The sequence below is a fragment of the Mus pahari genome, chromosome 19 (assembly GCF_900095145.1).
Source record: "Mus pahari chromosome 19, PAHARI_EIJ_v1.1, whole genome shotgun sequence".
Lineage (NCBI taxonomy): Eukaryota > Metazoa > Chordata > Mammalia > Rodentia > Muridae > Mus > Mus pahari.
Window position 1 is genome coordinate 3,882,561 of NC_034608.1, and position 13,318 is coordinate 3,895,878.

The 13,318-nt window shown below is 46.6% G+C and overlaps 2 protein-coding genes across 5 annotated transcripts in view; both read left to right on the forward strand.

Annotated features, from left to right (window-relative positions):
• Positions 1–3,550, forward strand: part of LOC115062604 (zinc finger protein 550-like) — a 10,001-nt gene extending 6,451 nt beyond the window's left edge. Inside the window, exons 3-5 of one of the 3 annotated variants that reach the window (XR_003842552.1) lie at positions 557–754; positions 2,311–2,461; positions 3,400–3,550. Coding sequence is in view for 1 of the 3 variants with exons in the window: in XM_029532125.1 (XP_029387985.1) it covers positions 557–579 (23 nt within the window). In the remaining 2 variants the exon portion in view is untranslated. Of the gene's footprint in view, positions 1–556; positions 791–2,310; positions 2,462–3,399 lie in introns of those variants that run through there. The other 2 variants (XR_003842553.1, XM_029532125.1) reach the window with 2 other exon arrangements.
• A 6,718-nt stretch (positions 3,551–10,268) lies between these two features.
• Positions 10,269–13,318, forward strand: part of Aurkc (aurora kinase C) — an 11,499-nt gene continuing 8,449 nt past the window's right edge. For both annotated transcript variants that reach the window (XM_029531989.1, XM_029531988.1), the window contains exons 1-3: positions 10,269–10,451; positions 10,676–10,867; positions 12,042–12,180. In XM_029531989.1, coding sequence (XP_029387849.1) covers positions 10,429–10,451; positions 10,676–10,867; positions 12,042–12,180 — 354 coding nt within the window. In that variant the 5' untranslated portion in view covers positions 10,269–10,428. The remainder of the gene's footprint in view (positions 10,452–10,675; positions 10,868–12,041; positions 12,181–13,318) is intronic.

The following is a 13,318-nucleotide window of genomic DNA, read 5'->3' on the forward strand; positions in this document are numbered from 1 at the left end:
GTGTGTGCGTGTGTGTGTGCGTGTGTGTGTGTGTGTGTGTGTGCGTGTGCGTGTGTGTGTGCGTGTGTGTGCGTGTGTGTGCGTGTGTGTGTGAGAGAGACAGAGAGACAGAGACAGAGACAGACCCTTCTGATCTCGTTTCATATGTTCCTTTCAGCCCGAGATGCACACTGCCACAGTCTCTCTGCAGGCTGCCTGCCCTGTTCTTCATCAGGAAGGCGTTTGGCCCTTCCCTTTGCTTGAGGAGCGTTCTCAAGACAATGCGGTGTTTCACGTGGCTGCTGTTTCCCAGCACAACCCACCTCCTCTCACAACGTCTTTCCCCACTGTTAACATCCACATCAGTGATATAGCTCCATGGTAAAGATACTTGCCACCAAGCCTGATGACCTGAGTTTGATTCCCAGGCCCCACATGGTGGAAGGAAACAACTGAACCCCACAAATTGTCTTCTAATCTCCATCCATGCATGCACCATGGCAACCATGACATACCACCCTGCTAGACACACAATTTTTTTTTTGATGTATAGTTTTTTGTTTTTTGTTTCTTACAGAGGTGTTGCAGTATAATCCCTGAGTGTGTCCTTGCGTGACCTCTGCTCTTTGAAGATAATTTATCTTCCTGTGCAAGGCCCTGCCGCATCGCCACCCAACACTTAGTCTCTGCTGTTGACTTCTCTGGGTGTTTGAGGCTTTTTTCATTTTGTGGTACTTGAGAATCCGGAGCCGGGGCTGGTGAGATGGCTCAGTGGGTAAGAGCACCCCACTGCTCTTCCGAAGGTCCTGAGTTCAAATCCCAGCAACCACATGGTGGCTCACAACCATCTGTAATGAGATCTGACTCCCTCTTCTGGAGCATCTGAAGACAACTACAGTGTACTTACATGTAATAAATAAATAAATAAATAAATAAATAAATAAATAAATAAAAAAGAGAGTCCGGAGCCCAGGTCCCCGGTGCCCAATCCCAGAGTTGCTCTTTTTTTTCCCCCTTTCAATAGTTTTTAAAATTGTTGTTCATGTGCACATCACTGCTTGTCTACACATGAATCACATGTATGCAGTGCCATGGAGGCCAGAAGAGGGTGCTGGATCCACAGAAACTGGAGTTACAGGTAGCTGTGAGCTGCCTGTGTGGGTGCTGGGAACCAAACCGCAGTTCTCTGCAAAAGCAGTGAGTGCTCTTAACCGCTGATGCTGATGCTGATGCTGACATATTTCTCCAGCCCCTAGCATTGTTCTTAAAACTTCTTAGCTCTGGACCTCTTATCCAATCCCACTCTGTCCCAGCATCGTCTGCTTAGATGCGAACATACCGGATATCTATTCCCACTGCCCTTGTCAGTGTACATAGGTTGTTACAGGAAAGGGGTTCAGAACAACCCTGCACTGCAGTCTCTGTGTGTCAGCCATTGGATGGATTCCCAGTTGATGCTCATGACTAGCATCCCAGTTGTGCCTGCACTCCACACCTTCTGTATGATCATGATTTTGTGGTTAAACAGCATATAGCTCTCTCTCTCTCTCTCTCTCTCTCTCTCTCTCTCTCTCTCTCTCTCTCTCTCTCACACACACACACACACACACACACACTCACACACACACACACACACGCACACACACACACAGTGATGAAGCCCTGAGCCTTGGTTTGTCCATGTATAAAATGGTCCTGACTTTGTATCTGGGGATGCTGTGAGGAAATTCCAAAATAGACCCTTTATAGAGTCTTTGACTTATAGACTTACAGGAAGAACACTGTAAAACTTTGGTTAGTTTTATTATTTTGTTTTTCCTTTTTTTTTGAGGTGAAACCTCACTATAGATAGCCCAGACTAGCCCTCATACTCACAGTGCTGTTCCTGCCTCACCCTTCCAGGTTCTGGGCTTACAGGCATACGTCACCATGCACATCTCAAAACTTTGCATTACGTCTAACTAAAAACTTCAGGACAGATGCATACTGCTGCGTTCTGGCTTTGTCTCCCAGGCTTTTATGAGGGCGGGATTGTTCTTCTGAGTGAGGGTGTTGCGATGGGGGGACTTTTGAGAGGTGGGGCTTAGCTCATTATGCTCATTATGTTTCAGGACTGCTGCCTAGGGATCGATGGCCCCCACACTGAGCTGAGTCTTCCCATATCAGTTATCATAATTAAGACAGTCTTCTAGCAAACATGCCCACAGGCTAATCCAGTGTAGATAGTACCTCATGAAGATTCTCTTCCTAGGTAATAAAGTTGATAAAGCTAACCATCACACTAGTGATTAATATATTCTTCCCTCCACTGTTGTTCTTCTGATACCCCAGCTAGATCCTCTGAGAGTGTGCAGTTATAGAAGAGTGTGATGATTATTCCTATCTTGGCATGGCAAACCTCCCTCACCCATCTGTACCTGCTTGTCCTCCCTCATGGGAGCAAACCACTGGAGTTACTGAAGTAGACTGTTAGTCTTCAGAAGTGAGTATTACCATGCTGTTCATTATATTATGCCTTTTGTGGGTTTGGTTTTGGTTTTTTGAGACGGGGCTTCTCTGTGTAATAGCCTTGACTGTCCTAGAACTTGCTTCATAGACCAGGTTGACCTCAAGAGTTTGAGATCCACCGGCCTTTGCCTAGTGAGTGCTGGTATTAAAGGTGTGTGCCACCACCAACCGGCTTACTATCTCTTTTGTTACAGCAGAAAGAACAGACTAATACAGATAACATATTTGGGTTTTGTTTGTTTTGTTTTGTTTTTGAGGCAGATTTTTCTCATGTAGACAGGCTGTCTTTCTCAGCTTTTCTCAATTGCTGGGATTACAGATTAGTGCCACCCTACCTAATATGACATATTTCACTTAAAAGGTTTGCATCTATTGTCTGTATATATCAAACAAGTATTATTTTCTTTAAATGAAAAAGTCAGTGCAGCTAGGTGTAGTGATTACATGCCTTTAATCCCAGCACTCCGGAGGCAGAGACACTCGGCTCTCTTGTGAGTTTGAGGCTAGCCTGATCTACAGAGTGAGTTCCAGGACAGCCAGAGTTATAAGGTAAGACCCTGTCTTGAAAAAAAAAAAATTACTCCATTCTTAAAGATCTGTATGACATATGTACACACTTGTCAAAAGTGTGTGTCTGAGCTCGGAGAACAAGTTACAGGAGTTGGTTCTCTCTTCTTCCACGTGAGTAGAAATCACTCTGGTCCTCAGTTTTGGCAGCAGGAGCTTTGAACTTAGCGAGCAGGCTTGCCAGCCAGGGATTAGTTTCCAATGGAGCGTTTAGTACGGCACAGAAACCTTTTTTAGTTGGTTGGAGCAATTTCATTCCAAGGTGTGGACCAGATCCTGTGAGACTGAGGGTCTTTATCTTGTTTTGCCAAAATCTCCAAGTATGCTTTTTCGTTCTCCCTGAAGGGTATCCTGTCCCCAGCCTGAGGCTGTTGTGCCAGCTGGAGCAAGTACAGGAGCCATGGACAGAGTGGTCAAGTCCCCCTGCGGAAGCACCTGCTTGGTTAAGAGTCTGAGCCAGCCGGGCATGGTGGCACACGCCTTTGATCCCAGCACTCGGGAGGCAGAGGCAGGCGGATTTCTGAGTTCGAGGCCACCCTGGTCTACAGAGTGAGTTCCAGGACAGCCAGGGCTATACAGAGAAACCCTGTCTCGAAAAAACAACAACAACAAAAAAAAAAAAAAAAAAAAAAGAGTCTGGGCCAATGGAAGGAGGGGCTTGGAGGTTTGGACCAGGCGTCCCCTGGAAAGCCTTTCCCCCTCCCCCTAAAGATTTATATTTATTTATATGTCTTTGAGTATATGCCACACCTGGGTAGGTACTCTCAGAGGCCAGAAGAGAGCATCGGATCCTCCTGCAGCTGAAGTTACAAGCTATCGTGAGTCACCTGATGATGAGTGGTGATCTGAAAGTCAGATCCTTTGAAGGAGCAGCAAGGATTGTTAACTACTGAGTCATCTCTACAGTCTCTTGGGATGCTTCTTAGTGGATAGTTTCATGATTGGTAGCTGTGGAAGCCTGTGATCTGTGGCTCCTCTCATTCTCCCTGCCCCATCCCATTTGTCATGGCTCCCGGGAATGAGTCAGGTTCATAACTACTGTCTCAGAACCTCCTCTCCCTGCATGGACTTGCTACCTGGGTTCTTGCCACCAGCTCTGTGGCTCTAGTGATGCGCTGAACCACCAGTTGTGGTTTTAAGTTTGTTCCTTACTTTTCTGTTGCTGTGATAAAACACTATGACCAAGGCAGCTGATGGAAGGTAGAGTTTATTTGGCTTGTGATTCATGCATGAGGGGTAAGAGTTCATCATGGTGGGGAAGTGAGATGACATGCAGCAGGATTGTTAGCTGGAGAAGCTCATGTCTTGAACCACAGTCAGGAAGCAGAGACACACTGGGAATGGCATAAGGCTTTTGAGTCCTCAAAGCCTGTCCCCAGTGATGTGTGTCTTCCTGCACCATCACACCTCCTAAGGCTCCCTAGACAGTGCCACCAGCTGGAGACATGTGTTCAAAGGTCTGGGCAGGGTGCTGTCATTCACACCACCATGATTAGTATGACTCAGCACTAACTGCCATGTCAAGATCCAGGCTCAGTGGTGCAGCATATAACTTTGTCTCCCCCATTCCGGAGTCCGTATGGACAGCTGAGAGCTCTGTGTCACACAGCTGTTCAGGGACTCTCACGCTTTCTGTCACCTGCCTGTTGCTATAAGGTGGTCCTGCCATTTTCAGGCTGTCCAAATACTCAGAGAGGAAGAGAGATCACACCCATTTCCAGGAACACCAGATCTAGTCAAAGAACAAGGCTTTCAGTCTTCTTGGGATCCACAGGGCTGGAATATGTTATGGAGCTATGTGTCCAAAAAGAGCAAGTTGTTGTTGTTTTTTAATCAATATCTGTCAGTGGCCTGCAATCCTGGGAAATTGATGGCAGTCACTGACTGTTGGCTTCCACTGGAGGACACAGAATTAATTTCCTGATGTGTTGGTGTGTTAGCATCAGTGTCTGAGACAGAGCGTGTTGCATCTAAAGCTTTTTGTTCACCAAGTGCCTTGAGAGTTGTAATGCACCTGTGCAACCCATGCAGCAGTGGGGTATATGTGGCCTTTGTTCCACATTGGTCATATCTAATAATTATTCTTCACATTTACCTCCATACGTTGCGGGAAAAGGTATCCTTCCTCATTCTCCCAATTTCCATCCACAGTTCTCTTCTACCTACTACTCTTTCCAACCTTCTTGTTCATGAGAGTCCTTCAGACATGAGAAGGAATCCCGTGTCTTCACGAATAATCTGCTGTATAAGATCTCAGTGTCACTGTGATCTACCCTGGGGCTGTTAAGGCCAGGCACCATTTGGGTGTTGGTTGGTATTTAGGCTTAATGTTTAAGCAAAATTATTTGTAATTTATTTTTAGGGGTGGGTGGCACATATGTGAAGCCCAGAGAACTATGAAGTTGGTTTTCTCTTTCCTCTACCAAAGATAGTACTAACATTTGTAGTGAACAGCCAGCAGTGCCTTTACTCTCAACTGTATCTCCATGTATCCTGTCCGAGCCAAACCTTCCATCTCCCACCCTCCAGTGACAGGGTTTCTCTATTATGTAGCTCTTGGAACTCACTGTGTAGACTACAGATCTAGAGAGCTACCTGTCTCTTCCTCCCAAGTGTTGGGATTAAAGGCCTCTAACACCATGCTTGCTGTTCAAGCCAAACCTTTTAACCAAATAATTTGCTTTTTTGGTGAAGCCTTGCTGTTCCCTGAATTATCTCTTCTATGGAATTTGCTTATGGGCCAGAAGTGAAGTACCTATTCTGGGAAAAAAAATATACACTGACCAGTTTTAATGATAGGAACCAGTTTTTGAAAGGAGTTCTGGACCCCTCTCGTACTTGAAGGTTATGATGCTGAACAACAGCTGAGGCTCCCTGCGTATGCTTTCTGTCACAGCAGATAGTTTATGTCTTCTATGGGGGCAGTGTTAATTGCATCACCTAGAGGAGTTTTACTCCAAGGTGTCTGTCTCACTCTCCTCAGCCACAGCCAGCCAAATAAAATAGAGAATAATGCCAGGTGTAGCTATGTGGTTCTATAACATATCTTTTTCTTTTTCTTTCTTCCCCTTCCTGAGACAAGACAAGGTTTGTCTATATAACCTTGCAGATGAGGTACCACAGTGTGAAGAGCAGCGGTTGCTTTTGCAGGGCACTGGGTCTGGTTCCAGCTTCTACGTGGTGGCCTACAGCCATCCACAACCCCATTTGCAGCTGTCTTCTTTGGGCTCTTGGTGTGCAGGGAGTGTACATACAAACATGCAGGCAAAACATTCACACATGTGCACGCACACACAATATTTGCTAAAAGAAACCAAATGTAAGTCTGCGCGTGGTGGTACAAGCCTTTATCAACACTCAGGGAACAGAAACAGGTGCGTCTATGAGTTCAGCTGGGGCTACGTGGTGAGATCCTTTCTCCAGAGAAAAAAAGAAGAAAAAGAAGAAAAGCCGGGCGTGGTGGCGCATGCCTTTAATCCCAGCACTCGGGAGGCAGAGGCAGGCGGATTTCTGAGTTCGAGGCCAGCGTGGCCTACAGAGTGAGTTCCAAGACAGCCAGGGCTACACAGAGAAACCCTGTCTCGAAAAACCAAAAAGAAACAAAACAAAAGAAACCACCAAGTGTAGTGGGGTATGCCTACAAGTGGCTGAGGCAGGAGGACTGTATCATGTAAAAGTGTAACTATGGTCTTTCTTGTGTGCACTCCCACATAATGACACAGAGATTATATTTATTCAGAAAAGTCAAGAATTACAGCTCGACAGAAATTCATCTATTCTGGCCTGTCTGTGATGGCCTGGCCTGTTTTCTAGCCACATGCCCTTTTACCTGCCTTCTTAGTCTTTCCCTGGCTGCTCCTGCTCCATCATCTCCTCATGGAGACTCCCTCATGACACCCTTCTTGATCTCTGTCCCCACCTTTGAACCCCTCACTGGGATGGAAAATCCTAGTTTATCTCTCCTGCCCAGCTATTGGTTATTTAGATCTTTATGAACTGTCCAAGCCAGCTCAGTCAGTGGGTTCTCCAGGAAGGGAGCAAGGATCGAAAAGAAAAAGACAATTAGACAACACTGTAACATGACCCCAGCCAGTTCTGAAGCTGAAGGCGGATTTATTTTTTTTCCAGTCTGCTTTTATACCATTCTAGGTACACACCAAGTATATGGTCAGTGCTAAGGCATAAACAAAACTAGACAATAATCAAAGTAATCAAACAGGCAATAAAGAAAGTCCCATTGTCACTGTGTCTAGGGGTTTATCAGGTTGACATTCCTAGAAGCAACCTCCGAAGCTCTCTACAATTAACCAATCCGAGGTGATGGATAACAATTTTTACATAACATTGATACAGGAGATGCTTCAACAATGACGACACTGCCAACATCCAATAGCAATTAGGTGTTCTTGCACAGAAATCAGCATTTGAATACAGATTATGTAAAACTATCCCACAGCTGGGCATGGTGGTGCATGCCTGTAAGCCCAGCACGAGACCTGGGCTTCCTAGTGAATTCCAGACCAACCTGGGCTACAGTGAGATGCTGTCTCAAAAAACAAACAACTATAGAAAAATCAAACCTCAAGCAATAAAAGCTAAAACTGGAAGGCTATAGATTTTTGTAGTTAGCACAGTGACTACTCTTAAAATATATCTCTTAGCTGGCTGGCTGTAGGGCATGGCCTTTAATCCCAGCACTGGGGAGGCCGAGGTGTGTGCATATTGGGAGTGCTGGGGGCGCGGGGAGGAGTGTGTCTGTGAGTTCAGACTGCAAAGGGAACACAGTGGGGACAAGTGTGTCTGCTTGTTTGTGTGTGTGTGTGTGTGTGTGTGTGGGTGGTTTGCTTTCTTCCCCTTAGCTGGGGTTGGTCTTTACAATTTTGCTCACATTGCCTAGTCTGAAAAGAACAGGAAAGGGTCACTGCTTCAGGCCGTCAAATTTCTTTAAAAGCTGCAAGCCAGCAGGGCACTGGTGGTGCATGCCTTTAATCCCAGCACTCGGGAGGCAGAGGCAGGTGGATTTCTGAGTTCAAGGCCAGCCTGGAAAAAAAAACCCCAAAAACCAAAACAACCCCCCCAAACAAACAAACAAAAAGTAGTGAGCCTTTGTGGAAACAAAAACTTGACTGCATAGGGAGGGTTAAACTACTTGGATTGGCCTTGTGTGGTGGAAACACAGGCCTTTGATCCCAGCTCTGTGGAACCAGAGGCAGGCAGATCTGTTGGAACTCCAGGCCAGCCTGGTCTACAGAAAGATTAAAAATACCCAGTGCTAAAAAAGGAACCCTGTGGGATGGGGAGGTGGCTGAATGACAAACAAGGAACACTTGCAAAAAAGTCTCACAAGGTAGGTGGGATTTTTTAAAATTTGTTTTGTAAGAAGGAACCAAACTGAAGCCTTTTGAATAGAACTTCCATTTTGAATAGGGGTCAAATAAAGTTTAAGTTCCCAAAGACCTCCCTGGGTACTGAAAAGGCCATGACACTCAGGAACTTTAGGAAGGTTTTGGAGCCCTTGCTCCTCTGGAAGGGAGAGGCTAATTAACGTTCCTCAGACCACAGGGTGGGAACTGACCTAATTCCGCAGGACAGACAGTTGCCCACCTTCGGAGGAGTTTGCCACTTTCCTGAGACATTAGCTACACCGTCTCCTCCCCTTCCGGACTCATGCTGTCTCTGATTATCATGGAGTCATTAACGTTAGCTAACAAGGAGGACATTCCTTGAGAGAGGAATATAAAAAATATGTACAGTGTTATACAAACTAGCATTACTGACGCTTGTGGAGGCCCATGCCTGCTAGTCCTGTCCCAGAGGCAGGAATCATGCATGTCATGCCGGATCTGGCAAATCCTGGTGGGTGGGAATATGTAACTGTAACTTGGCGCAGATGTTGATGGTTTCAGGTTTAACATTTTTCTGTGATATTCTGGCTGGGGGTCGCTTTTCAGCTCCCCAGCTGTGTGGCCCTGATCAATCAGTAGCAGGCCTTGAGTACAATAGACTTTTGTCCTCTACTTATGGATGAACGTCCCAAGAAGCAGTCAGCTCCCAAGTCTGTGTTGCTATCCCCTAGTGGTCAGTTTTTGCTGCCTAATTCAAGTATCTTGCTTTGCTTGGGTTGTTTTGGATTTTCAGCCCCCAATACTTTGTTTTTCAAGACAGGATTTCTCTGTGTAGCTTTGGCTGTCCTGGAACTTGCTCTTTTAGATCAGGCTGACCTCAAACTCAGAGATGCCCCGTGCCTCTTGAGTGCCGGGATTAAAGGCGTGTGCAGGTTTTGTAAAGATTTTAATTCCCTATTCTAATAAACATAAATTTTATCATATTTGACAGAGGACACACATATTTACTGTTTCTTACTACGGGGTCCTTCGTACCTACACAAACACCTAGAGCCCCTCCTGCTGAGCTCAGCAAAAGGTACTTTGCTGGCTGGTGATTTTAGGTTCCTTCTGGGCCCGCCCCCACCATCCTATGGGGCGAGCAGCCTGGGAGCTCTAGCTTCTCTGGTGCGCCTATTGGGCACGCCTATGGCTTTAGAAAGATAACCAATGGTTATCAGCTGGGATCTACTAGACTCTGCTAAAGCGCGATCTGGAAGCCGCTTCAGTGCAGCTGTGCTAGCGGATTACCAGTGCGTTTTTCCCGTGTGTCCCGGAGTGAGACATTCCGGGCGGTTGGGGAGGCTGGAGTCAGAGCGTTACCCGCCTACCCTTTTCCAGGATCTAAGCAACTAGCAGGACTTCAACTTGCCCTCACCTCTTTAGAGTTCAGGGAAGATTCATCTCCTTCGGGCTCGGCTTCACACACCAGTAAGAGGTAGGAGAACCCGGACCGATTCCAAGGTGGTGGCATGTATGTGATAGATCCCTGCAAGCAGGAGGACGAGGCAGCAGGATGGGGACAGTTAGAGGTCACTGGGGTCCGCAGCCAGGGGCGCGGTATGTATGTGTATGCATTGGCAGTGAAGGCTTCAGCCTTCTCTCTCTGCCCCATCCTCCCTCTCCCTCCCTCCCTCCCTCCCTCCCCCCTCTTCCCTCTCTCTCCTTCCCCCCCTCCTTTCCTGGGCTCATTCTCCATCTCTCCTTCTCCTTCAGTCCTTCTTTTTCTCCTCCCTTTTCCCTTTCCCTTCCATGTCCTCCCCTACACCTTTCTTGAAGTCCCTTCCCCTCTTCTATACCCTTACCCCTCCCACCCTCCCTCAGGCTCTGATAGGGTGAGACTTTTGTGGACTAAGTGGGCCTCAAAGTTGCTGTGGAGTGGAGGGTGACTTTGAACTCCTGCCTCCTGTGTCTACCACCCACAGACTAGGGTTGCTATTGAGCATCACCATGGCCATTTTTCCTCTCTCTTTCCTTAGCCACTGGCCAGATGGAGCCCAGCACCTCAACCAGGTGAGTGCTTTGCAAGTTTCTAGAAGAAAGAAAATGGGACTCAGGTGACGAGTAAGCTGGGCAAGAGGAGCATTGGCTCATGGATCTAAAATGCTATTTTCCCTATGGAAGACCACTGCGGAGGTTGTGAGCTCAGTGAATGAGGAAGGGGAGTGGTTGGGGACCCCTAACTAACTCTTCCTAGTCTCTGAAATGAGGCCATCTCGTCCCGTCCGTCTATTCAGGAAGCGTTTCACCGTCAATGACTTTGAAATTGGGCGTCCTCTGGGCAGGGGGAAATTTGGGCGTGTGTATCTGGCTCGGCTCAAGGAAAATAATTTCATCGTGGCCCTGAAGGTCCTCTTCAAGTCCGAGATAGAGAAGGGGGGATTGGAGCACCAACTTCGCAGGGAAGTGGAGATCCAGGCACATCTACAGTAAGCATGGTTCATGTGGAACTCAGAGCTGCCATTTCCCAGCCCCTGCTTCCCTCTTGCTGCCCTGACTTCTGAACTCGGTCTTCTTCATGACTCCCAAATAAGCATTTTGTTTTCAACCTGAAGACTTTTCTCTGCAACTCATTCCGGTTAGAACAATTCTCTCCTGGTGTTGGACACACTAGTTTCAAGTGTACACAGATGTGCAGGTCAGAGGTCAACCACCAGTGTTGCTCCTCAGGTGATGTACATCTTCTTTTTAAAAAAAGTTATTCCTGCCACCACCAGTGTTGCTCCTCAGGTGATGTGGTGATGTACATCTTCTTTTGTAAAAAGTTATTCCTGCCGGGCAGTGGTGGCGCACGCCTTTAATCCCAGCACTTGGGAGGCAGAGGCAGGCGGATTTCTGAGTTCTAGGCCAGCCTGGTCTATAGAGTGAGTTCCAGGACAGCCAGGGCTACACAGAGAAACCCTGTCTCTAACCCACCCCCCCAATAAATAAATAAAAGTTATTCCTTTGTCCTGAGCCCCAGAGAAGCAGAGGCACGTGGATCACTGGGTGTGAGGCCAGCCTGATGTTTCTCAGTGAGCACCAGGTCAATCAGGGTTACGCAGTGAAACTCTGTCCCAAAGTAATTGGTTTTATCTTATCCCTATTTATTTGTTTGTTTATTCTAGTTTTGGTTTTGGTTATTTGGAGACACAGTTTCTCTGTGTAGCCCTGGCTGTCTTGGAATTCGCTTGTAGATCTCGTAGGCTGCTCTTAAACTCCCAGATTTGCCTGCATCTGCCTTTGGAGTGCTGAGATTAAAGTCTTGCCCTGCTCAGCAATTTTTAAAAAATTTATTTATTTTATTTTATTCTTTATTAGATATTTTCTTTATTTACATTTCAAAAGCTATCCCGAAAGTTTCCTATACCCTCCCCCTGCCCTGCTCCCCTACCCACCCACTCCCACTTCTTTTTAAATTTTATTTTAAGTTATGGGTTGTGGTGGCACATGGTCTACATGTGAGTCACAGACTACACGTGGAGGACAACTTGCAGGAATTAGTTTCTCTCTTCCACATACAGGTTCTGGGAGTGGTACTAGGGGTTGGCGCACTTGGCAGCACATTTCTCTGTTTGCTGTGCTGTCTTGCTTGCCTTGACCTTTCCTTCCTTCCTCCTTCAGACACCCGAATATCCTTCGCCTGTACAACTACTTCTATGATGACACTCGTATGTACTTAATTCTGGAGTATGCTCCAGGAGGTGAGCTCTATAAGGAGCTTCAGAGAAATCAGCAGTTGGACCAGGAGCGTACAGCCACGGTGAGGGGAGTTCTGGGACCAAGGATGCATGCAATGATGAGTTACTGATTGTAGCTGCCTATATCCCCTTCCCAACTCTTCTTAACTTACTCTTTTGTGTTGTAGTGTGTGACGGGGGATGGGGGAGCATATAGGCCATAGTGTGCACATACAGAAATCATGAGACAACTTGGGAGGAGTCTGTTTTCTCCTTTCACCTTTATGTGGCTTCCAGGGATGAAACTCAGGTCACCAGGCGTGTACAGCAAGCTTTCTTACCCATTGAGACATCTTGCTAGCCTTCATCTCTTTTTGTTCTGCATTGGAGGAAATCTTGCTAGATAGCCCAGGCTAGCCCAGGCTTCCCTGAAATCTCCGGGGTGATCTGACATGTGTGAAATCCTTGATGATGCCTGGCTCAGGGTGCTGTATTTCCCTTCCTGAGACAGAGTCTTTTCTAAATAGCAAAGAATTACTTGGATCTCCTGTATAGCCCAGGTTAACCTTGAAATTGCAGCCTCATAATTCCTAGGATGAATGGCCACCCAGCTTTGAACTGTTCGTTTCCTTGAGGGTTTTTTGTTTGTTTGCTTGTATGTTTTTGTTTTTTTTAGGTGTGCTTAGATGTAACTTGTTGGTCTAGTTCTTGTCTAGTGTGTTTATGGCCTTGGGTTGATCCCAGTGTAGCCACAGAATAGAAGATTAGATTTTTTTTTTTTTTTTTTTTTGAGACAGGGTCTTTCACTTCTTGTCTGACCTGGAACAATATATGTAGACAGGCTGGCCTCAAATTCACAGAAATCCTCTTGCCTCTGCTTCCCGAGTGCTGCCTACCACACCATGCCACACCTGGAGTTTTTCATATCAAGCATCAGATTCTAACGACAGCTCATTGGGTAAGGATGCTTGCTGCCAAGGTTGAACTCCAGCATCCTGGGACACACATGGTCGAAGGCGAGGTGAAACCCAGAAGGTTGTACTTGGACCTATACATGCAGTTATTCACATACATATGCTCAGAAAAACAGTAAATGAATGCAATGAAAATACTACATAAAAAGCTCAACTCTAGCCGGGCGTGGTGGCGTACACCTTCAATCCCAGCACTTGGGAGGCAGAGGCAGGAGGATTTCTGAGTTCGAGGCCAGCCTGGTCTACA